This window comes from Quercus robur, chromosome 4 (assembly GCF_932294415.1).
Source record: "Quercus robur chromosome 4, dhQueRobu3.1, whole genome shotgun sequence".
NCBI classification, from domain to species: domain Eukaryota; kingdom Viridiplantae; phylum Streptophyta; class Magnoliopsida; order Fagales; family Fagaceae; genus Quercus; species Quercus robur.
The window spans coordinates 18,546,244-18,571,703 of record NC_065537.1 but is presented as its reverse complement, the minus strand read 5'-3'; the positions used below and the strand labels follow the sequence as shown (position 1 = coordinate 18,571,703).

At 36.1% G+C, this 25,460-nt stretch overlaps 1 protein-coding gene and 1 pseudogene across 6 annotated transcripts; one reads left to right on the top strand and one right to left on the bottom strand.

Annotated features, from left to right (window-relative positions):
- Positions 1–3,881: 3,881 nt before the first annotated feature.
- On the bottom strand, positions 3,882–3,994 carry LOC126724668 (U6atac minor spliceosomal RNA; annotated as a pseudogene).
- A 4,382-nt stretch (positions 3,995–8,376) lies between these two features.
- Positions 8,377–23,674, top strand: LOC126720756 (protein PAT1 homolog). 6 transcript variants are annotated; one of them, XR_007653637.1, is made up of 6 exons: positions 8,377–8,871; positions 9,449–9,594; positions 13,990–14,046; positions 16,848–16,911; positions 20,710–22,988; positions 23,193–23,674. XR_007653637.1 is itself a non-coding variant. In XM_050423553.1 (5 exons), exons 1-5 carry the CDS (start codon positions 8,787–8,789, stop codon positions 22,827–22,829), a joined length of 2,472 nt encoding a protein of 823 aa, XP_050279510.1. In that variant the 5' UTR covers positions 8,377–8,786; the 3' UTR covers positions 22,830–23,674. The 6 variants fall into 6 exon arrangements, 2 of the variants coding, with proteins under 2 accessions (XP_050279510.1, XP_050279511.1); XR_007653636.1 differs by having other exon boundaries at positions 23,160–23,674; XR_007653635.1 differs by having other exon boundaries at positions 20,710–23,065.
- The last annotated feature ends 1,786 nt before the right edge of the window (positions 23,675–25,460 follow it).

Sequence of the window (25,460 nt, the reverse complement as noted above, 5' to 3'; positions counted from 1 at the left end):
TTTTTACTTAGCCCATGGGCACAGTGGGCTGGGCATTATGGGCTATCAACTAGTTAACGGGCTGGGTCGGGTTGGGCTAAAAGAGAAAACTCCAACCTATGACCTTGTCCATGGGCAATGCCCATTTTGTCTTTAGCGAGCTGGGCTATCAGGTTGGACCAAATGGGTTAGCCATGGGCTTGTGTTAGCATATTATTTTATTATTTTTATAAGGAAAGAATCAATTTTTATAAGGGAATAATCAATCTATTTTTATAAAGGAAAGAATCAAAGAATTTAATACTTAATTACAATTTTTTTTTTATAGTCAAATCTATATAATTTTTTATTTTGTTGACAGAAACCTATTTAAAATTTTTATTAAGGCTTTGAATAGTTTTTTATTTTTATCTTTAATAAAAAAAAATGTCAAATGGTTAATTCAAATTTGCTAGACTACTAAAAAAAAAAATATTTAGTAAACTAAATTTAACACAATTACTTTAAGTATCTTAGTGGTTGAGGGAGTTCTCTTAAGGAATTCTTCTATAATATTTCAAGATCAATCATTCATACACCTCCTATATATTTTTGTTATGAATTATGAGTTATTGGGCTGGGCAACGGGCTGGGCTAATCAGCTGGGCTTCTGGGCTAGCCCACCGGGTACCCATGGGCATAAAAACTAGCCCACGGCCTGACCCACTCAGCTAGTGGGCTACCCATGGGTCTCAATAAAAAACGGGTTGGGCCACCCATTAGCCTCATGGGCCGTCGGGTTTCTGGTCGGACTATGAGCCATGAGCTATTTGATGACCCTCCTTCCCTAACAACATGAGAGAAGGAAAAGGTTTGTAATAAGCTTACATAAGACATATCGCTTTACTCTGTAAAGAGTTAATCGCAATCTTAGAATCTCCTTCAAAAGAAGGCTGATGGAATCCTGATTCGTGGACAAAAATTGCAACTTTCCTAGCTGCCAGTAACTCCAATGTCACAACTGATGGTGGCCTTTTTATATTTTCTAACAAGGTAGCCATGACTTCACCTGCAGAGTTATGAATGATTACTCTTAAGACCAACTTCATTTGATTCGTCAAACATAGCGCCGTCAAAGTTTGTCTTGATAGAATTTGAGGGAAGGGGACACCATTTTTTATGCATAACTCATCTGCCATTGTGGGATTTACTGGCTTAAAGCCCCAAAGATACTCCTTTGCAAAGCTTGCAATCTTGTTTCTATGGTACCATAGAGACCAAGCTATCACTGCGAAGAGGGGGACTGCCTAAGGTTTTTCCTGAACTAGTTGAACCAAATCTGAGAAAGGGCCCGAAGCAGCTTTTGCTCTGTCTACCCAACCAAAATCTGTATTCCATACATGTTGCACTTTCTCACAACTCCACAAAGCATGTAATACCGATTCGAGTTCATTGGAACATAACTGACAAATGGGATCATGAAGGATGGTCCTCCTCACCAGATTCTCTCTAATGGGCAAAGAGTTGGTATATGATTTCCACAGGAAGTGCTTTATCTTACCTGGAGTTTTTAGTTTCCATATTTGCTTCCAAAATTTCTTCTGAGCAGTAGAAATTATTGGTTTGTCTGATTCAAGAGTAAAGGACTCCATGAGTGGCCTGTATCCGGATTTCACCGTGTAATTTCCAGAATTTTCCTTCGGCCAGATGAGGATGTCAGGTTGTGGAGTGGAACGTAGGGGCAAAGATTTGATATGTTGAGCTACGGGGGGATAAAAACATAGATCAATGAGATGAGAATTCCACCAACCCATGAGAGAATCAATGAGAGTGTCAACATTGGCTTCGGGTGACAGTAAATTTGGGGGAGAAACCACTCTACCTTCTGCAGAATTTAAAAGCCAATAATCAAGAAAAATACCAATGGACTTACCATCTCCAATTCTCAAACGAGCCTCTTTTGCAATAATTTTTCTAGAGTGCAAAATATTTTTCCATGCAAACGAACTTGAGGCAGACTTTGCTTCAAAAATGAAAATATTTGGAAAGTATTTTGCCTGGAATACTCTATAAAATAAGGAATCTGTGTCGTGAATTAGATGCCAAACTTGCTTGGCCAGCATTGCTTCATTGGACTTGCATAAGTCTTTAAAGCCTAATCCCCCTTCCAATTTTGGTTGGCATAAGACTTTCCATTTCTTCCAATGAATCTTCGTTCTTTCACCCCTTTGATCTTACCAAAATTTTCGAATAAGCATCTCAATATCTTGAAATAGACCTATAGGCAGTTTGAAGCAACTCATAGCAAAAGTAGGAATAGCTTGAACCATGGCCTTCAACAAAACTTCATTTTCGAATTGTGAAAAAGAGCTTTTCCTTCCATCCTTGCAATTTCCCCCAAACCCTATCCTTTATATAATTTAGACTCACCATTTTTCTCCTCCCTTCCATTGCAGGCAACCCAAATATTTTTTGTACTCTTTAATCTTCAAAACTCCAAGAAGATTTTTTAATAGCTCTTTTGTGATATCATACACAATCTTATTGAAAAAAGGGTAGTCTTATTTGAGTTGATCTTTTGTCCCGAGACTTTTTCATATTTGCCTTGATGTGATTTGTAACTTAGCAAATAATTTTTTATGTAAAATGAATAAAATAATGCAATGCTAATACTTGTTCCAAGACCATAACTAGTCCAGAGGCTAGCCACTCCCACAACTTCGGTTCAATGAGTGTGGACTTTTATTGAGATTGAGCAGGACTGGCTCAATAGGTGATGCAATTGATGCAATCGCCTAAGACTCCCAAATAAAAGAAGGCCCCTACTTGTAAAAAAAAAATTATATATATAATATATTTATCTATATATTTTAATTAAAAAAATTTTAAGTACTTTTATTGGTCAATAAAATGCATTAAAAAGGCCCCATTGCAGCCTATGCAGTGTGCAACTATGCAGTGCGAGCACAGGCTGCACAGTTGCACACTACACACTGCACAGTTGCACACTGCACACTGCACAGGTTGCATAAGCTGCACAGCCCACTGTCATAGGACAACACGTTTTTTTACTTTATCAATTATTATAAATAATCATACCAATCAATAATTTGATGTGTATCATATCAACTCATTTATATTATAGTGACACTAATTTATTGAATCATGTAAGAAATTAATTTTTATTTGTGTAGGTTTATGCTTTAAAGTGGCCATGACTTTAGAAAAATTGCAATAACTAGGTTCTATTTTTCTATACTTTAAATTTTATTTTTAGTTAAATTATCATTTTTAATTATAAATTGTTCAAAAATTCAAAATTAAAATTAATAAAATCTTATTTAAGGTCTACTATGTCACAAGAAAGATTAAGTGAATTAGTTATATTATCAATTGAAAAAGAAATGCTAGAAGAACTTAAATACAAAAACATAATTAGCAATTTTGCATATCAAAAAGCAAGAAAAATAGATTTTAAATAAAAAAATTCAATATATATTATTTGATTAATATTTAAATATAAAAAAGGCCCCACTTAAAATTTTCGTCTAAGGCCCCAAAGTTGTTGAGTCGGCCCTAAGATTGAGATTGTATACACGTTGAAGTATCTCATGTCTCCTTGCCATGGAACAGGTCTCTCCTAAGGATGTTGATTCTACACCTGTAAGTCCCACATATCAATAAGAGACTTGCTCTATAGAGCTAGCACAAGAATTTCACCCATGCACAAGGATAACCCATTTTAACTTTCATCAAGACCAAACACACAAGGACAATCCACTTCAATGTTCATTGAGGCCACAAGCATGAGGATAAACCAATTTGAAGCATTTTTTATTTATTATATTTTTATAGAACAGTCTATAATATATATATGAACCTGTTGTGGTGGATATCTCATAGGCATGAATTATACAGCAGAGACAAAGTTCTATCACTAATGTAATTATCCGGATATGTAGGTAACAGGTAAGCTTGAAGGCTATTCTCACCCTTGTCGGGGAAGATGCCAAACATCTCTCCTTTCCACGAACACTATCACTAAGTTAATTATATTTTAATCCCAATGGATTTATATGGTTTCTAAGACCTTACGAGGTATATGTGAGGGTTTAAAATTTCTAGCAAGCATATTAGGGTCATCTAAAATATTTCTCACAATGTACGGTATATGAGGACTACAAATACCCATGAGAATAACCGAGTGCTTCCTGAATATCTTGATTGGCCCAAAAAAAAAAAAAAAAAAAAAAAATAGAAGAAGGAAATTCTACTAAGATATCACCCTATTGCCAAAGTTTCAATACATGTGAATGCTATTTCTAAATTTTGAATTTTTTTTTAAAAAAGAAACGCAATTGTGTTATTTATTTTAATTAATTTTATTAATCTATCATAATTTTAAATTATGATTTAACAAAAAACTGAGCTTCATGATAGTCCTAGTCATATTACTTAAAAGTAATTTTTAAAGAATTTTCATTAGTTGTCATGTTGACAAGTAATATTATTTGAATTTTCATCTAAAACTAGTATTATTCTTGTGCGATGCACGAGTCATGACTTGATGAAGATTTATATGTAACTTAAATTTTTTAAAAATTAATTAAAACTAAATTATTAAATAAATAGTAATTATAAATTATAAAATAGGTAAATAATTTTAATAAAAAGTTACTTTAAGTTCTAATTTTTTAGAGTTTAGACTTTGTTAGTGTTTATCTATTTTTTATATTTTAAAATTATCTTTGTACTTTGTGTTAATGTATGAGTTTGATCATTCCTATTTAGGTTATGTTTAATTTATGCTCTAACTAGCACAAACAATGATAAATAAAATAGTTCTCAATACCGATTTTTTCCTAGTGATAGTCTAATTAAAAAAATCAACACACTCATAAATTAAATACAATAACCCAAACCCAAAATCAAAACATGCACAAAAGAGTTCAAAAATTGAGAATAAAAAAAATTAAAATCTTACATAAGAGAACCAAGAACTTAAATGGTTGTCCACTGTTTTGCTATTTATAGTAAAATTCCTCTAGCATATTGGTTAAGAGAGATGGTATTGAAAAATCATGGTTGAATATATATATTGTAATAAAACATTAATTTAATAAGATGCAAATTGAGGAAAAAAAATAAAAACAAAAATGTGGATTATGTGGGATTTAAGTTTAGAAAAATTTGATAATAGATTTTTAGTTCGAATAGAATTCCTTAGTCAAGAGCCTTGTAGCTTAATATCCTACTAAAATATTAATTTAATAAGATAAAACTTGAGGAAAAAAACAAAAACGTGAGTTGTATGCGATTTAAGTTTAGAAAATTTTGGTAATAGACTTTTAGTTTGAATAGAACCACTTAGTTAAGCCTTGTAACTTAATATCTTAATAAAATATTGATATAATAAGATGCAACTTGAGAAAAAAACAAAAAACAAAAACATGAGTTGCGTGAGATTTTTTAAGTTTAGAAAATTTTTATAAAGTTTGAATAAAATCTTTTAGTCAAGAGCCTTGTAGCTTAATATCCTAATAAAATATTAATTTAATAAGATGCAACTTGAGAAAAAAAACAAAAACAAAAATGTGAGTTGTGTGGGATTTAAGTTTAGAAAATTTTGATAATAGACTTTTAGTTTGAATATAATTTTAATTTTTTGAAATTTATATGATAAAGTTTTGTTTAAATTAAACTGTTATTAAATATTATCCTTTAATTTTAGGAAATATATCCTATCAAATAATATAAATTTAATTTACTAATTAATTATTCTTAAAATGTTGATAATAGACTTTTAGTTGAAGAAGAAACCTAGATGCTAAAGTTTTATTCTTAGTCAAAATGAAAATAATATAAAATTAATTTACTAATTAATTGTTCTTAAAATGTTGATAATAGACTTTTAGTTGGGGTAGAATTTAAATTTGTTAAACTCAGATGATAAAGTTTTATCCTTAGTCAAAACGTGGATTTTCTTTTTGAGAAAGAAAACGTCAGTTGTTGCGTGAGATCTACGTTTAGAAATTTTTTATAAAAGAATTTTAGTTTGAATAGAATTTAAATTTGTTGAAAGTTAGATGATACAATTTTACCTAAATTAAACAATTGTTAAATTTATTCTTCAATTTGAGGAAATATATCATAATAAATAATATAAAATTAATTTACTAATTAGTGAGAGTAGCTACTAGTTGCAACTACGGCTTCTAAGCCCAACTTTTAGCTGGAGTAGATTTTAAATTTGTAAAACTTAGATGATAAAGTTTTATCTTTAGTCAAAACGTGGATTTTCTTTTTGAGAAAGAAAACGTGAGCTGTTGTGTGAGATCTAAGTTTAGAAATTTTTTATATTAAAATTTTAGTTTGAATAGAATTTAAATTTGTTGAAATTTGAATGATACTATTTTACCTAAATTAAACAATTGTTAAATTTATCATTTAATTTGAGGAAATATATCCTAATAAATAATACAAAATTAATTTACTAATTAGTGAGAGTAGTCATTTGGTGCAACCATGACTTCTAAACTCAAATTTTATGTAATAATAATAATAAAAATTTGGAACATTTTTAATATTAATTTAACAAAATTTGGTCAATTGTTTCTCAAGAGAGAAAGTGTTTTTTCCCTTCAAATTTAGGATAGTGTCATTTCCCTTCAAGGAAGGGAAGTATAAAATAATTACTCCAAAACTTTATATTAAAGCCATGATGAGCGAGTCAAGTTGGGTTACATTCCAGTTTGATTTAACTTTGGTTCAAATCATACCATTTTTTTTTTTTTTTTGGTAACATGCAGGCTATTTGTTTTTTATTTTTATTTTTGCTGAATGAAAAAAAAGGAAGTCTCCGGTGTGGGCTCATTGACCCACGCCACGTGACAACAATGGATAATATCATGTGTATGACACGTGCCTAATTATCGCTTGAATCGCTTCTCTCTAGGTGTAGAACAAGAACTCCTACCATTAAGCCATATCCCGTGTGGTGTAACATGCTGGCTATTGGGTTCAAGTTCGTTTCAACGTATAATATATTCCCAATTTTTAATGTTTGGCCTAACTAAAAATCTTGGTCAATTTGAAATTGATTTTCAAGTTGACTTGAAAATGCCCTTACTATGCCTCACACTGACACATACTCAAGCAAGTCAACCCGAACCCTGAAAAAATTAGTAGTTAGACATGTTAACAAGGTCTAATCTTTATGACCGTATGAAAAAAAATTTCTTAAGCTTTTCTTTCTAAAGATTAAAATTGACTAAAAAAAATTAAAATGAAGAATACTAAAAATCCCAAAAGCATATACCTTCTTTTCCTCCTCCAATCCCATGAAAGAAAACCATTTGATGAAGAAAAACCTTACATCATCCTCCTAAGATACCCTTCTAATCCCATTGTGGTCTCTTTTTCTTTGACACGTCTCCTTTTGACAAAACCAAATTAATAAATACAACCCTTCAATAAAATATTAAAAAAAAGAACCCATTTTTTTTAAAAAAGAGAAAAAGGCAGTAAAAGAACCCAAAGGATGAAAAAAAGAAAAAGAAAAAAGAGAAACTAAAAAAAGCCAACCAAATAAACAAATATACAAGTCAAAAAATTTAAAACAAAAAAGAAAAAAAGAAGAAGAAGGAGAGTCCTCTCCTCTTCTTTTCAACTTCTTTTTTGTTCCTTTTAAACTTGTTGCACAAAAAAGCGACCAACACCCGAAGAAGTGCAGGACGCCAGGACACAATTATTTTTAAACACTTCTATTTTGCCACCTACGTGTAATCTTGAATGCCCACATACACAAAGTAATTGAATGCCCACATACACAAAGTAATTACTAGGAAAAATCTATTGAGGTTGCCCAAAATGATGGGTAAGAATTTTGAACACAAGACTTTTATTATGATTATAATTAGTGTGCGATAAAAGTGAGGTGAATGATAAACTTATCTCTAGATCGTATGCAATACCCTAGGCTAGGTATGCATGGGATGATGAAAACTTCTATCCAATGATATAAAAAGAGTAACTCTTTAATTTTCTAATGGTTGAGATGTAAAATTAAGTTTTAATTTTTCATCTCGGTCTTTCAAAAAGCCTTGAATCATATGCAAAACATGGTAGATTCGCAGAGTATTGCATGAGATTTATCTAGATCCATGCTAAGTTCACAACAATTTTTTCAATAAATTCTAGGTAATAAATTGTTACTGATTCTAATTTGAACCCATAACTGAAATTATTTATTTATCTATTAATAATAACTTGTCACTTAAAATATATCTTGAAAAATAGTGTGACGTAGCATTTCTCTATCAACAATCCTAAATAGAAAAAAAAAAAAAAAGTTTGTAAACCCTATCACTACTCACAACAAGAAACAAATTAACAACAACAACAACTGCACCCTTTTTTTTTTTGGCAACAATATTTCATCTCCCTCTTTCTCTCTCTCAATCTCTCTCCTCTCCACCGTCCAACTTCTATTCTTTATTCTCCTATCAATAATATCACTATCGTTATCTCTCTAGGGTTCCCCTCTCTCTCTCTCTCTCACAAATAACTGTAGTACTCAATTTCACTTCGCAGATCTTCTCTTCTGCCTTGTTAGCGTTAAGCAAAAAAAAACCCATATTTTTTTTTTTCACTGTGAAGGGTTTCCATTTATACCGTTTTCAGATTCCTAGAAAAATTCTTACTTTAATTCCTTTCATTTGTAGATTTAGTTGTTCTCAGGGTTTTTCAGTTTCTGGGTTTTGATTTATAGTTCAAAAGAAAAAAAAAAAGAAAGAAAGAAAGAAAGAAAGAAAGAAAATTTTGTGGGTATGGATGGGTTTGGTATTGGGGGTGGTATTGAAGAGCCCCCCAACCCTCAAGATCTTAATCAACATGGAGACAACAATCCTTCAGGTTTTGCTTTCATGTTTTTCAGTTTCAAGTTCTGCCTTTTTTTTTTTTTTTTTTGTTATCTTGGGTTTTTATTAGATCTGGTTTGGCTTAGATTAATTGTCTGTTTGGTTGTTTAATTATTTGGGTATGTTTTAAATGAGGATCTTAAAATATAGTTCAAGTCAAATGTCAGTTTAAGGTTCAGTTTGGTGGGTTTTTGAGTTTCTGGCTATGTTTTGTGTTACGCCATATGTTGTTTGTATAAACTGTTAATTCATGGTCAACTTGAATTTTATTTTTGTTGTTAAGTGAATGTGACAGCGGGTTTTGGGTTTTAACAGTTTTGTGTTTTTCTGTGTTTGTTAGCAAAACATTTTTGTTATGTTTTGGGAAAATTGGAACATGTTTGTATTGAAAAAATTGGTTAAAAGAATTTCTGATTTCCCTACTGTATACGCATATGTGGTTTGTGTATTGTTCTATCATTGTGAATAATTAATTGCATTTGTAAATTTCTTTCTTATATTTGGAGGTTATTTTTTTGAACGAGAGTTTGGAGAATTGATGTGTCTTTTACTTGAATTTGTCTGTGATGCAGGAGGTACATTATTTGATGCATCACAGTATGCATTTTTTGGCAAAGATGTTGTTGAGGAAGTTGAGTTAGGCGGGTTGGAAGAAGAAGAGGATATGTTGCCTGTGGCTGGTATAGAGGAGGAGGAATTTCTGTATGATCGAGAAGAGGTGAAATAATTTTTTTTTCTTTACCTCTCTCCCCTTGAATATTCTCTCTCTTGTTACCTTCTATTTATGGTATTGGATGATTGAATGTTACCTTGGAAACTGTTCATTTGGAATGTAAGTTTGTTTTGATATTTATTTGGTTTAGAGTTTACATCCGTTTTTTCCCCCTTCAATTGAGTGATGCTTAAGGGTGTTGTGGGGTCGCTTCTTGTATGAAGGAATTGATTTGGTAAACCTGGAAATTCTTTTGAAAGGAATTTGGATTCCATAGGCTTAATGTGGCAACATGGAAGAAAAGGAACACTCACCTTTATTGGAGTTGGAAGTCTCATTTGTTGAGTTGAAATTCCTGTTTTTGAGATCATTTTTCTAGTAATCCCACACTTTGGAAAATAGTGATGCAAATTTACTTGTAGGTTATATATTCTCTCTTTTATGTAATTCAAGTGTACACCTTGTGTACATAGTATTTTCTCCATGTCAATGGTAGTTATTATCTATAAAAAAATCGTAATTCTTCATTGCAAAGGCCATCTATGATATTTTTTGTGTGGGAGTTTGACATCTAAAATAGTGTTCCTCTATGTTGTAATTCTTTAGTGAACTTTGTGGATGCATCCTGTTTACCGGAGGTTTTGTCCTCTACTTTCTATAACAAAGTGTTTTTAATACTATATTCTTAGCTTTTTTTATATGTAATATTACTTTCTTAGGATGATTTGTTCTCTCTTCTTTTTGTTGGTGGGGTGAAAGAATTTAGAAGTTTTGCTCATACAAATATTATTTGAATAAGACCATAGTTATTTATAGCTGGCTAGATTTTTTAAGAGCCCATGCTGAGCGAGGCACTGATGAAGCCATGAAGCCTTTGTGCTGCACCAGATTAAGCCTAAGTGCCTCTCTCTGCTCATGTGAGGCTGTTTTGCCTAGATGCATGTCAATCTTCAAAGATCTGTGTGTTCATTGAGGTGATTAGTGCAATAGATGTTCATTGAGGTGATTAGTGCAATAGAAGGCTTGCCTCTTGGCATTAGAGTTTGCTTATTAATCTATGATATGCATTTTTCTCAAATTAATTTGCTATACTTCATTCAATATTTTGGGAATCACTGTATGATTTCTTCTGTATTAGCTTCAAATTTCATTATTTGGAATATTGGTAAATGTATGCTATGAATGAATGGGAAATAAGAACCAGTGGGGATTTTGACTTGAACATGTCTACAATGAATGATCAGATAAGTATAGCCTGAAGAATTTTTTTTTTGCCACTGCTATTGTGACCGTCGCTTTGGGCCTATTCAACAGGATTCTGAGTTACTGTTTCTTCTAGTGGACAATAGTGACTGTGATAATGTTGAGCACTCTTGTGAGGAGGAGTATGGGACTTTGGATTGTGCACCTTTTACCAGTGGGATCCTAAGGAAAATATGGAGGTTGTATTGGTAGAGGATGTTGAAGAGGGTGAAACTTGTGGAGGCTGAGTTAGAGCCTTCGGAATGGGTGTCCTGGAAAATGAAAGGTTTTTGTAAATTTGTGGGTTTTCCAATTGTGAAGCAGGAGGCAAAATAGTTAGCTCTTTTTGGCTGCTTGAGCAAGAATGGGTTGATTTAGAAAAATCTGGTATTCCTTGGCGACCTGTTAATTCGGGGAAAAAGGGGATTAGGGAGCTAAAAGGGCTGATCTCTGTAGTTAATTATGATGGGCATTACACTTGAGGTAGTAGGGGAAGAGGCTCTACCAGTGTGTTGGGTTCAGTTAGTGATTATGCACGAGTTTGAGATTATTATCATGGAATGTTAAGGGGTTGAATAATCCCCTTTATAGGGTTGTTGTAAAGAATTTACACAGAGTGGAAGTGTGATATTGTTTGCTTCCAAGAAACTAAACTGGATTCTTTGAATCTTGCTATTGTTAGGACTTAGGAGCTTATGGTGTAGCCTTTTTGTTGTGTGGGCTGTTTTAGATGCTGATCACACAGGAGGGGGTGTTTTGTTTGTTTGGGACAGAAGGGATTTTGAGAAGGTTGATGTTGTTGTAGGCCGATTTTCAGTTAGTGTTATTGAAGGGTGTAGTGGATGGTTTTGAATGGGCTTGCGTGGGAGTGTATGGTCCTAATGAGGATAGTCACAGGGGCGCATTGTGGGAGGAGCTTGAAAGGGTGTGCTCTAGGTGGGTCATGCATTGGTGTTTGATTGGGGATTTTAACATAATAAGATATTTGGGTGAGCGACTTGGCTGTGACTCTTATAGCTCAACCATGTGTGCATTCTTAAATTTCATTGAGAATAATAATTTGGTTGACTTACCTTTGGAAGGGGCATTCTATACATGGTTTAGGGATTCTGATCCACCATCTACGTCCAGAACTGATTGGAATTTGGTAGTAGTCGATTGGGAAGATCATTTTATAGATGTCATTCAGAGGGTTCTTCCACGTGTTGTTTCAGATTTTGTCCTCTTCTGGTGGTAGTTGGTGGTTTTAGTCCTGGTTTTAAAAACCAGACTAGTCAAAGAACTGAAAAATGGGTCTGGTTCCCAGTTGAACCAGCTGATCTGGTTTGTTAAAAACCATGGTATTAGTTGGGGGGGGGGGGGTGGTTTAGTGTTCAAATTGGAAAATATGTGGTTTACAGCAGAGGCTTTTGTGGGGAGATTTTAACAGTGGTGGAATGGTTATCACTTCACAGGCTCACCAAGTTTTATTCTTGCTAAAAAATTAAAGGCACTTAAAGAAGATCTGAAGAAGTGGAATAAAGAAGAAATTGGGGATTTGGCTTTTTGGAATAAGAGCTTATTGACTGAGTTATTGGGTTTGGATGCTAGAGAAGAGTCATAGGGTCTCTCGCATAAGGAAAAAACCCATAGAACTCGGCTTAAATTGAAATTGATCGGTTGGCATCTTTGGAGTAGATTTCTTGGAGACAAAAGTCCCATGCATTGTGGTTGAAAGTGGGAGATAACAATACTCATTTCTTTCATAGATTAGCTAACTCCTGTAGAAGGGCTAATCATGTTAGAGGCATTGATTTGGATAATTTGTTTTATGAGGACGCGGAAAGTGCATATTCAGGTGGAGCAATTTTATCAAGAATTATACAAGCCAATTTTATCAAGAATTATATGAGGAGACGGAAACTTGGTGCCTTACTGTAGATGGGTTGGATTTTACATCTAATGAGGAAGAAGAGAGGCATACGCCTGAAAGAGAGTTTTCTAAAGATGAGGTCATTCAGATGTTGAGGGAGATGGAGGGTGATAAAGCTCCTGATCTAGATGGGTTCACTATGGCTTTCTTTCAAAAAAGTTGGAGGGTGGTGGAAGGGGATGTTATGACTCTTTTTTTGAGCATTTCCACTGACATTGTGTTTTTGAGAAGTCTCTAAATGCCTCTTTCCTAGCCATAATCCCCAAGAAACATAATCCTTTAAACATCAAAGATTTCTGGCAGCCTATCAGCTTAGTGGGAAGCGTGTATAAGTTGTTGTCTAAGGTGTTGGCTACTAGATTGAGGGTGATATTAGACAAACTCATTTGTAAGGCTCAAAATTCTTTTGTTGGAGGTAGGAAGATCTTAGATTGCTCCTTTAAGGCAACTTCCATTTGGAATCCCATTTTGGAGAAGATGGAATGGAAATTCAGAAACCCTCCAAGTGGAAGAGACTTCACTTATGAAAGGGAGGTAGACTCACTTTGTTGAAGAGTACCTTGTCAAGTCTTCCAACATACTACTAATCTCTTTTTATCACTTAATTCTGTGGCTGATAGACTAGAAAGAATTCGGAGGAATTTCTTGTGGGGGGCTTTGGTGGCATGGAATAAGGTTTGTTCACCTATTGAGGTTGGTGGTTTAGGGGTCAGGAGGCTTGTGTGTTTTAATCAAGCATTGCTAGGGAAATGGTTATGGAGATTTGGGAAATGGTTTTGGTGGATATTGGAAGAGAGGGGGTCCAACATTTTGTTTCCTTCTATTTTATTCTGATTAAATTAGGGAAATACCCTTACTTCCATGCCTTTTCCTATTCCCTCTTTCCCTCTCCTTTCATCTCAACCAAAAAACATGTTAGTTTTATGTGAATAACAATGGCAACATTTGAGCTTCTAACATGCATTTTGGTGAACATGCACTGGATTGAGGTAGAAACTATTTTAGAGTAGTTTTAATATTCATCTTTCTCTGATGAGGTGTTTAGTTATACATGCGTCTTTATATGATTAACCAGTTCTTGAAAGAAGCACAATCTCGTGTATTGCAAAAAATTGATTTTTTTGGTTTACTCTTTTGGCCTTGAACCATTTGCATTAGTGGTCTAGTAATTAGATATGTAATTTTTAATAACTATTGTTTTAAGTGCAAAAATTCAAGGGAACTGACTCATCTGTCCTGATTTGCAGGGTGAGGATTTACGATCTCTGTCTGATATTGATGATCTTGCTAGTACTTTCTCAAAGGTGAGATTACTGGATATTGATAATGGTCATGCTGGTACTGAAGAGTGTAACTTTTTATATTTATAAACTTATGATATGAAGTGGCTTAAAGATTTATATTACTGTGTATCTATTTGGAAAAAGCTGAGTTTGAAACTGTCAGAGACTGCCTCTGCCTGGAGATTAGTCTCGTGGAACCTTTGCAGGTTTCTCTGAATATAGGATGCCTGTCTCACCTTTTGCAATTTGAGATACAGAATCCCTTATCTTCTTTTGCTAATAAGTCAACTAGTAGGTTGGATATTTAATTTCTAGCGAAGCTCTTTTAGGTGAGAGCAAGCAGATTAGGAATTGGATGATATATTTTTTAAGTCTAAGGCAGACTCCTAAAACTGATTACATTTCATGATCTGTAGTTATGGTTATGGTTATGCTTGTGAACCTTTTTTTTTTTTTTTTTTTTGGATTTTTCCTCAGAAAAATAAAAAAAGACTTCACTTGTAGATTATCCTGTCAAATAATTTCCATAGCTAAGCGGGACATTTTTCTTTATTGGTTTTCTTAATCCTCCAACATGTCTTTTACACACATATCCTTGGGTCCTTGGACCACTTTTTTTTTTCTTTTTTAATGAGTAAGAAAGATATATATTCAAAAAGCTGCTTTATGTCAACTCAACTAAAAAAAAAGAGCTGCTTTATGCAAAAAGGGCTCAAAGCAAATCAAAGGTTACAAAAATGAGAAAAGAAAAAGAATGAAGAAGGAAATTAATTACAAAGAAGAAGAGAACTAAGGAACAAAAGGAGAGAATCGCTAGATGTGAGTCCCCAAGCCCTAGACCAGTCAAAAACAGAACCACTAAATGAAGCAAGCAATTGGTCATTGGATCTGTCCAAGTCCTCAAAAGTCCACTGATTATGCTCCCTAGGGCTGTCTAGACAACCCGCAGATCCGACCCACCTAGCCAAACCGACTGGACCCAACCGTTTGCCGCCCGATCCGACTACTCTGGCGGTCGGCAGTGGGTCCTTACTTTTCAAAACCGATTCTGGCGGATTGGGTGTGGGTCTCTTCCTCCAATACCCGAGCCACCTGACCTGACCACCATATAAATGGGTTTAAAGGTCTGAGTCTTTACTTTCCAAAATCATCCTCTCACTCTTAGTTCTTACTCACTCTCTCCTCTCAGTCTCATGATCTTTGCTCTTTGCCGATGTTTACCCTTCGCCAATCCTGCTCATCGTCGATCTTTGCCTCTCCATTGTCGATCTCTGCCTCTTCGACGTTGATCTAAGCTCTTCGTCGTCGACCTTCGCTCTTCGTCCGCAACGTCCTAGCTCGTCTTCACCTCCATCTCTTAGATTCAATCTTTCTATTTCATCTCTTAGGTTCGGTTATCTATGGATTTGTGGATTTGTTCTTTGGGTTTTTGTTCTTTGGATTTGTGGATGTTCTTTGGATTTTTGTTCTTTGGATTTGTGGATTTGTTCTTTGGGTTTGTAGATCTTCTCTTTGGGTTGTAGATCTGTTGATTTTTTTCTTCAGGAATCAAACTTACGTGTTTGATCTTTATATTTCGATCGAAATCAAAGCCGACCGCCACCCACCCGAGCCCAATCTGACTCGACTGGTGGCTTTTTGCGGTCTGCGGCGGGTATGAAACTTCTCCACCCGATCTGATCGGGTCGGTTGCGGGTTGGGCACAAACCCCACCCAGACCGACCCGTGGACAGCCCTAATACCCCCTCCAAATACACCACATCATACACAGCGGAACTAAGTTCCAAATGTTAGACGTGTGCTTCACCAGCCAATTCCACCAACCAAAAAGTCTAAAACCGATCTTGATAGAACCATGAAATCCCAAAAGTTCTGAAGACAAAGCTCCACAACCAATGAGCCTTCTCACAATGTAGCATCAAATGGTCCATTGTCTCGCCACAACGACAAAACCTAATGCACCATTCAACAAAGAAAGAAACACATTGGGGTACCTTAACCTTCCAAATACCTTTCCAAGGAAAGACAACGGAAGAAGAATCTCGCAACTTATGATAAAACGAGCAGATGTCAAATCCCCATTCTTTGTCAACTTCCACCTTTCCAGTGAGCTCTAGCTCAAATAGCACCTCCTTCTCATGTAAGAGCTTGGAAGAGGGTGTGAAGAGGTTGAGGTTAAGTTCAAGTCACTCGTGTTATTTTTAACAAAAAGGGGGGGGGGGGTGCTTAGGATCTACTGCATACCGCTTGCGCCAATGAGCTCTAGTTTAAATGGCACCTCCTCCCTATGTAAGCTATGTGGAGGGTAAGGTTATGGGTCTGAGAGTTAAAGACCATGTGCATGTGTAAGTCACCAATAAAAACTCCCATACCAGTTGCTTTCCCCCATTACCTCCAGTTCCATTGTGGTAATGAATATATGGGTTAGAATGTTATGTATACCATAGTGGTGTATGTAATATTAAGACTGTATCCTGACTGTAACATGTTGCAAAGAATACATCGGAAATGGTTACTTTTAAGAAAAAAGTAGAGTTGATTTATATTCTTTTAGGATTTGGTTTACATGTAACTTAGTTTTCTTTTAGCATTTGGTTTATATGTAACTTAGTTTTAAGAAAAAAGTATGAGTTGATTTTTATTCTTTTAGCATTTGGTTTACATGTAAACTTAGTGGTGGGATGTTTGTGTCTATAGGGTAATTTTGTATTATGTTCAAAATGATGATAATATTGCCTTCTTATAATTTGGTTTATCTTTTACCCTGCATTGTTATATGATGAGTCTTGGTATGTATGACCCTAGTTTCTTCTATGCTTCAGTTGAACAAGGCTGTTAGTGGACCAAGAAGCACAGGAGTTATTGGTGATAGGGGATCCAGAGAAGGTGAGCTCAATAGTTGCAGAATCTTATGTTGTTAACTACTGGTAAAATTTGAATTTTTTGTCAAACTTGGTTATTTAGGAATCCTCACATCTTTTTCTCTCTTTTTGAGTAATATAATTGGGCATAAGTCATAGGAACTTCTTATTTGTTCTCACCTTCTTCTGACTTCTTTCAATCTATGTAACTTTTTGTTCTTATAACGTTGCAATTACCATTATATGAATAAGGTAGCGTTTATTGGTAGCTGGATAGGTACAAATATAATTAGGGAGATCCTTGATATAATTTATTGTTGGTCTGTGCCATTAGATGGAACACAGAACTCTGGGTAAAGCATTTAACCTCTGGTTTTGCTGAATATCATTAAATGCACTTGGAACTTGGAGGACTTACAAGTTGAAGTCACAACATTATACTTGAGTTATACAATAATATAGATTCAGTTGCTTAGGGTTAGAGTTAATTTGTGGAAGTTTTACATATCAGAAAAAAAATTGTGGGAGTTTATCCTTCTTCTTGATAGGTAAATAGTTTGGGGGGTTGGGGTTTGAACCTTTGACACAGGGAATCACAAAGGATGCCACTATCCTAGGCTATCATTTGAACCGTAAAAATTTTGGGAGTTTGTTGATAATGTATTTGGATATTTGCTTGTTAAAAATAGTGGTCAATGCATTTTGCTCCCATTTTCATGCGTGTGGTGAACTTTGGTGGAAGCATTGTGAACTATTGGTTGGTATCAATCATTTGCTGGTTGATGTCCTCTATCCCCCTGTAATGTTTGGTCATATTGTTGTCAACTTGGGATTTTCTTTAAATGGGAAAATGCATTTTCACCAAACAATTCCAATACATATCGGGAAGTTCTAGTCCAAGAAGGCTGGGAAGTAATAATGAAAATGAAACTTCCCTGACTCAAGTGGAAAGTATTAAATTATATCAAGTAAATCTGACAGGTCCTAACTATTTTGTTATTGAAGACTATTGGTAGTTTACTTATCAAAACCGGAAGACTATCAATATATATATATATATATATATTTATATTTGAATTACGTGGAACCTCACCACCGTAGGGCCCTTTGGAGTTTGGACCCACTCTTGGGGAATAAAGCATGGATACATAATCCCACCTGCTAGAACCAAGGATGCTTGGGTCTACAGCTCATCCCAAGCCTCCCATCACTATGCTGCACCCTGGCGGATAGAAACAGGAATACTATTGGGAGATAATTCTTACATTGGTAGGATCATTCTGTAGTTAGCATGTTAAGTGATGATTGTAGTCTAATAAAAACCTGTGATACAATTGAAGGTAATTGTATAAAAACCTGTAGTTAGCATGGTAAGTGATATAAAAAACATACATTATTTTTATGACAAACTGGAGGTAATTGTTGAATATATGTAAGGGCTCTAAGAGAAAAATGTTTTATGTATTTAAAATAAAGGTACAAAAGAAAATTAAAATTATAGTAGATCAAGTGAAGTCCGAGTCGGATTGGCAAGTTGGCATCTCAACCATGTCAGTTGATTTAGTGCATCTTAGTGTGTGTATTTTTTTTCCTTTTTTTGTTTGTGGGGGGGGGGGGGGGGGGTGTTGGGGGGTAATTAAGGGGCAAGGCTATGCTTGCAGCAAGAAAAAAAGTTGGTTGAAACGAAGCGGTGATTAGGGTGGGGGCATACAAATAAAAGTAAACAAAGGTGGTCTAGGCTTTAATGCTTTATTTGTTATACCAATGTCTGACCTAAAGCCTGAAGTTTCTACCAGCCTTGGCAACCTTGAGATATCTATTCAAAGCCTGCCCAAGTATGGGCTGTACCAGTAGGCTGGAGGCTGCAAGGGTTTAGTCTTGATTGAGATATCTTTACTTCTTGCCAGTACCATGCTGCCACCATGTCACTGCTGCTTCTGTCAGCACTGCTGGCTCTGTTGCTACTTTTGCTGTTGCCATCCACATTTGCTAACATCCTTCAATGACTGATACCTAGTACTGTGTTAATGGCTTTCCTTGTTAAGAAATTTTGTTGTAACTTGTTCTTTATCTAGTCCAGTGTTCGTGTTCTGCACATACATAGCATGATTTGAAATAAAGGCCTTCAAAAGAATTTGGCTGGAAAGTTGCACTTTGACTGAAAATGTATGGTTTCAGCTTACCCATTTTGCATGTATGTGAATATGAGAAATATGCTGCCCAGAATTGGTTTTTTTCTTTTCTCAGTTTTGGGACCAATATGTACCATATTTTAAATATAGAAACATGATTTAGATGGTAATAATTGGACTAGAGCTGAAAAGAGCAGGAAACATGCCAATGAGCCCTAGCTCAAATGGTCTTTCCTCCCTTTATAATAGCAAGATGGAGGGTGAGATGGGTTCAAGAACCACTGGGTGTGTAATTTGCCAATAAAAAAATAGCGGGGAATACATTAATAGTGCCAATGAATAGCTCCTCATGCAAAACAGTAAATTTTTTTTAAAAGCTCCTAGTTAGCCTGTGAATTCCTAAGAAAGCCAATGATGAAGTGCTCTCTAAATAGAGATGCAAAAAACCCATAAAGCTCTCAGGGAGATAGACTTACACTGATGTTTCTGCATTCACTTCCACTTGCTTTATTGTCTTTTTATTTATTTATCTGCTCTTTCCAAATTGTCTAAAGCCAAAGCAAATAAGCAAAGTTTCCAAAGCATGTGCCCTAGATGAAGTGGAATCTGTACCCATTCCCAAATAGGGACAATGGCTTTGTGAGTCAAGTATGTATGTAATTGTGTCCACGTCTTATGTTCATTTTGTGACATTGACGCTTTTACATTCTGAATTAGTAGGATTTAAAAAAAAAAAAAAGTTTATGGCTATTATTAACAATTTGTTATTTATTTTTATTTTTTTCCATTAGAGCAAAGCCATCATGATTGTATGAGAGAAATGTTTACTTATGTCTGCTGCATGCAATATAAAAAAATGTATTTGTACATTATTAGCATGCTATAATGACAATGCACGTTTGGCTCGTGTCCTACTATGTAATATTAACATTCAAAGCTTCCACTCAAATGTCCAACTAACATTAGGTTTAGTCAACTTCTTATAAAATTGATATCAAACCAAATTTGTTTTTACCAACAGTTAGATCTGGAGGTAACAAAGTGTGAATATGTGTGGCTACTGGATTGGTTTGTTGAGAATCCATAGCCGATCCAAAAATTTTTGGACTAAGGTTGGTTATTATTATTTTTGTTGTACCAAACAGTTGGATCTAGGATTGATGAACTGGCTGTATGCTGGAACAAAACTATTGGTGCAATCTCACTGCTGCTTGAAAATGAACCCTGAACAATTATTCTGCTTATTGCTGGCGGTTAAACATTTTGGCTGATATCTTATTGAAACAGATTAACCACACTAAGATGTAGCTCATCGCACTTTGTAATCTATTTAACTTTTTCCAATGAGCTTAGCTCAATTGGCACTTCCTCCTCCCATAATAATGGGATGGAGGGTGAGGCCATGGGTTCAAGACCCATTGGGTTTGATTGTAACTTACCAATTTTAAAAATATATCTATTAACACGACTTAACTCCATCCCATCCATCTTTGCTGACCATTTCAAGGGGCTAAAAATTATTGGTTGAGCCAATTGGTGGGTACTCGAGCTTTTAAATCAGAAGAATGGGACCTGTTTCCTCTCCTTTTGGCAAAAATTAAAGTTTCTTCTATGTGACAATATGACTTTTTTCTTCCAAGTGGCTTTGTCAATTGAATTTTCTTTTTTCCGTGTGTGGCCTTTCTTTTCAGGTTCATCTGTTGCTGAATGGGCACAAGGGGATGATTTTCCTTACTGGTTGGATCCACAAGTATTTGACCCCGAAAACACTCAGGACGGCAAACGATGGTCGTCGCAGCCATCTGGACGCCTTGCAGAATCGAAGTCTTTGTACAGAACATCTTCATACCCTGAGCAGCAACAACAGCAGCACCACCAACACCACCAACATTTCTCCAGCGAGCCAATTCTAGTGCCAAAATCTTCTTTTACGTCATTTCCTCCCCCTGGTGGCATGTCTCCTCAGGCTTCACCAAACCACCCCTCAGGCCACCCGAATATGCCATATCTTGCTGGTGGACCTGAGATGGCATTATCTTCGTCAAATTTGTCTCCCTTCTCTAATTCTCAGCTTCAGTTGACTGGTTTACACCATGGTTCAAATTTTGGTGGAAATATGTCTCAGTTTAGTCATGGTCCCTCTATGAGTAGCCGACCACCAAATCAATGGGTTAACCAGTCCAACTTTTATCCTGGAGACCATTCCAGCCTCGTGAACAATTTGTTGCAACAACGGTTACCTCATCAGAATGGGTTAATGCCACCACAAGTAATGGCACAACCACAGCCACAGCAGCATAGGATGCACCACCCTGTTCAGCCATCATTTGGCCATTTATCGGGGTTTCAATCACACCTATTTAATCCCCATCTTTCTCCAGGCCCGCCCTTAATGAGCAAGTTTGAAGCAATGCTTGGAATGTCTGATCTAAGAGATCAAAGACCGAAATCAGCTCAGAAAGGGAGACAGAATCTCCGGTTTTCCCAACAGGGTTTTGATACCAGTAGCCATAAGAGTGATATTGGGTGGCCGCAGTTTAGATCAAAGTATATGACATCTGATGAGATAGAGAGTATCCTTAGAATGCAGCTTGCGGCAACACACAGTAATGATCCATATGTAGATGACTATTATCACCAGGCTTGTCTTGCTAGAAAATCTGCTGGGGCAAAGCTTAGACATCATTTCTGCCCAAATCAACTGAGGGATCTTCCTCCTCGAGCCCGTGCTAATGCCGAGCCACATGCTTTTCTCCAAGTTGATGCTCTTGGGAGAGTTCCATTTTCTTCAATTCGTAGGCCTCGCCCACTTCTTGAAGTTGACCCTCCAAATTCATCTGTTGCTGGTGGCACTGAGCAAAAAGCTTTGGAGAAGCCCCTGGAGCAAGAGCCGATGCTTGCAGCTAGAGTCACAATTGAGGATGGCCTTTGTCTTCTTCTTGATGTAGATGATATTGACCGTTTCTTACAGTTCAATCAGCTTCAAGACGGTGGAGCCCAGTTGAGACGGAGGCGGCAAGTCCTGCTGGAAGGGCTGGCAGCATCGCTTCAACTGGTTGATCCACTTAGCAAAGATGGCAATACTGTTGGGCTTGCTCATAAGGATGATTTTGTGTTCTTACGATTGGTTTCTCTTCCCAAGGGGCGTAAGCTCCTTGCAAGGTATCTTCAGCTTCTCCTTCCAGGTGGTGAGCTCTTGCGAATAGTCTGCATGGCAATTTTCCGTCATTTAAGGTTCTTATTTGGTGGCCTTCCATCTGATCCAGCAGCAGCAGAAACAGCAAATAATCTTGCAAAGGTTGTTTCACTGTGTGTACGTAGCATGGATCTTAGTGCAATCAGTGCCTGTCTAGCAGCAGTAGTTTGTTCCTCTGAGCAGCCCCCACTCCGTCCTCTTGGAAGCTTAGCTGGAGATGGGGCTTCCCTGATTCTAAAATCTGTTCTTGAGAGGGCAACTGAACTCTTAACTGATCCTCGTGCTGCTAGCAACTATAATATAACTAATCGGTCACTTTGGCAAGCTTCATTTGATGAATTCTTTGCCCTTCTCACTAAGTACTGCATAAATAAATATGATTCCTGGCTTATGCAAGCACAAACCCCTATGGCTGCTATTGGGTCAGATGCAGCAAGAGCTATTAGTAAGGAAATGCCAGTTGAGCTGTTGCGTGCAAGTCTTCCTCACACTGATGAGCACCAAAAAAAGCTACTGTGGGAATTCGCACAGCGCTCTATGCCTATAGGTGGATTTAACAGTAATGGTGGGGGAAGTACTGGTGGTCACATGAATTCTGAGTCAGTGTTGAGTTGATGGAAGCTGCTTGGATATCTAGTAGAGCCAATGGGGGACTTAATCTTAAAAAAGGATAGTCATGCATGGGTCCAGAGATCTTTTTCTCTCATGTTTCCATGCAACACATTTTTCACATGGCAGCAGTGCATCAGGTGGAAGCATGAAGACCATCTGCTTGTGAGAGTGTAGTCCCTTATGGCTAGTGTTTAATTGTTTTTACCACATCATTCCATACTGGTGCTTTCAGAAAACTAGTAAGCAGGCCCTTGGTGTTTTATGTCAACTCTCTGCTGATATTTTCTCACTCACGCTTTCTATTTTTTTTTTTTTTTTTTTTTAAATTGACAGGAGAGCTTATTTTTATGCTCTGTTGTGGTCCAGGTGATATTAGAGTTGTAGGAAGTTACTATGTACAGGTTTAGGTACAGGTCGATGTCCCATCTTCCTTTACTATTATAAACAAGGATGTGGGATTTGTTTTATGTTCACATCAATATGTAAGAGGGTGCATGCTATTCCTGGTTGGAAATGGTGCTCGAGTATGGAGCTGATGGTTGGAGTAGGTTTCTGTGCTGAAGACAGCCTGTGATAATGGGTGATTGGTTGATTATGGGATCTTTCTGAATTGGAAAACAAAACCTGTAATGATTCATACTTTCTCTTGGTCTTCCTTCAAACCTGTTTTTGTATTCTGTTTGTTCTCCTGTTTTTTTTTTTTTAGTACTTTCTCAAGTTGTATAAATCTTTTACAGGCTAGTTTTACGTTCGTCTACCTTATTGGTCTGACCGTACTAGGTCAGCCGTTTAAGTTGTGGTTTGGGTTTTGCACTTTAGTCAATAAATTGCTTTTATATTTGCTCTTCCACAGTGTTATTGTTCTAGTTTGTGCTTATTACTGGTATGCAAAGTTATGTTTTGACAAAGATATTGAAGCCATCTGTTAGTATGTAATAACCAGAATAAAGCATATATTGTGGTGTTACTTTAAACCATCTTCAAAGAGACCCGTCTAGTGGTTCTGGGTTGTACTATCTTGTATAATGCATCTATGACATGGGCACTCACTGTTTTTGTCAATTGCCTTGGTCAATGCATTGCTACAGCAGTTACATTGGGGCTGTTATGGAAGTTCACAGTTTCAGTCAGCCAAAGATGCTTTTTAGTTTTGTAGTAGTAAGTCAGACAGTTCTGGTCTCATCACACCTAACCCTGAACCCCATTGAGGTTTTTGAGTGCAACACAATATCTCTCTTTATGTGAAAATACAGTTTTAAATAGGATTGTCCACGGGTCGGATCAGATTGGGGTCTAACCCGCATCCGACCCGATTGAATTGGGTGAACGGAAAATAGATCCACGGCCGACCGAATGTTTGGGTTGAACTTGATGGCACGGGTCATCAGTTGAGCGAGTCGGAGTCGGTCGGGTAATTTCGGGTCTCAAGCACAACAACATAGATTTCAAAACCCAAAACAATCTTTTCAAAAATAAAACCTAGAAGAGTCTTCTTAAAAAACCAGAATAGAGAATATAAAATCCAAACCAAAAACCCCAAATCTATGAGACCAAAAAAAAAAAAAAAAGAGAAGACTAAACCGGCAGCACCATCACCACTCCTTTTCCCACCACCAACACATCCATCAGTACAATTTTTTTTTTTTTTTAATTAAAATTTTCTACGGACCTACCATTAAACTGCACAAATAAAAGTTTCAAGACTACAATTTCAAGTAGAGGATGGCGAGTGCAATGATAACTTTGAATTAGCGATGGCGGCATAGAGCTAATTGGGCGACATCGGGAAGGAGGCTATGGTTGGTGGCGGTGATGGGGCCTAACTTGGCGATGGCGGCAGCAAGGAGGATAGGGTTGGGGATTTGAGAAAGATCAGAGAAAGTGAGAGTGATAGATTAGAGAAAGTTTTGGAACTGAACTCTGAAACGAAAAGACTTCAATTTTGAAGTGTGGAGAGAGTTGTGGTCGGCAAAGTGGTCCCCTGAAACTAAATAGCTTTAAATATGGAAGACATGTTTATAAGATTATAATAAGAGTTAAAGACTGAGAATTTTGATTTGAAATTTCATTTTGATTTGATGTTGTGTTTGTCGTTTGCATGCAAGGGATTTAGCTTTTGTCCAGTGGCTAGTGGCCACTGGATCTGTTAGGATATGGACACGTGTCTGCAATTCAACGTGTCTAGTGGCACTGGCCATTGGACAAAAGCCAGATCCGCGTGCAAGTATTAGCTTGTTAGTAGTCCTCAATAACTTTAGTAGACTTCAAGATTAAATCTTTAATGGCCAACCAATGAATGGATTAGTGTTTTCATGGCAGCCTTTCTACCTTTTCTTTATTGTTTTTTTAGTTGTGGTCGTGTTTAGCCTATCTTGTCCTGAAGCCCAAGTTGGGATGTAGGCCTGCATGGCTCAAGACCTCTTCATACACTTTTGTTAATTTTTAATTTATATATTGCTTGTAAATTATTAAATAATGATAAATTTTATATTTGCGTCTAGCCCTAAAATGTGTCGAGTCAACCCTATTTTTGTGGACCGTGAATTTGAGTAAGGTTTTGAAAAGAATCTATTTGAAATTGAATTGAGATATTTAATAGAAATTTCATTATTTAGAATTTACAAGTTTTTAAAA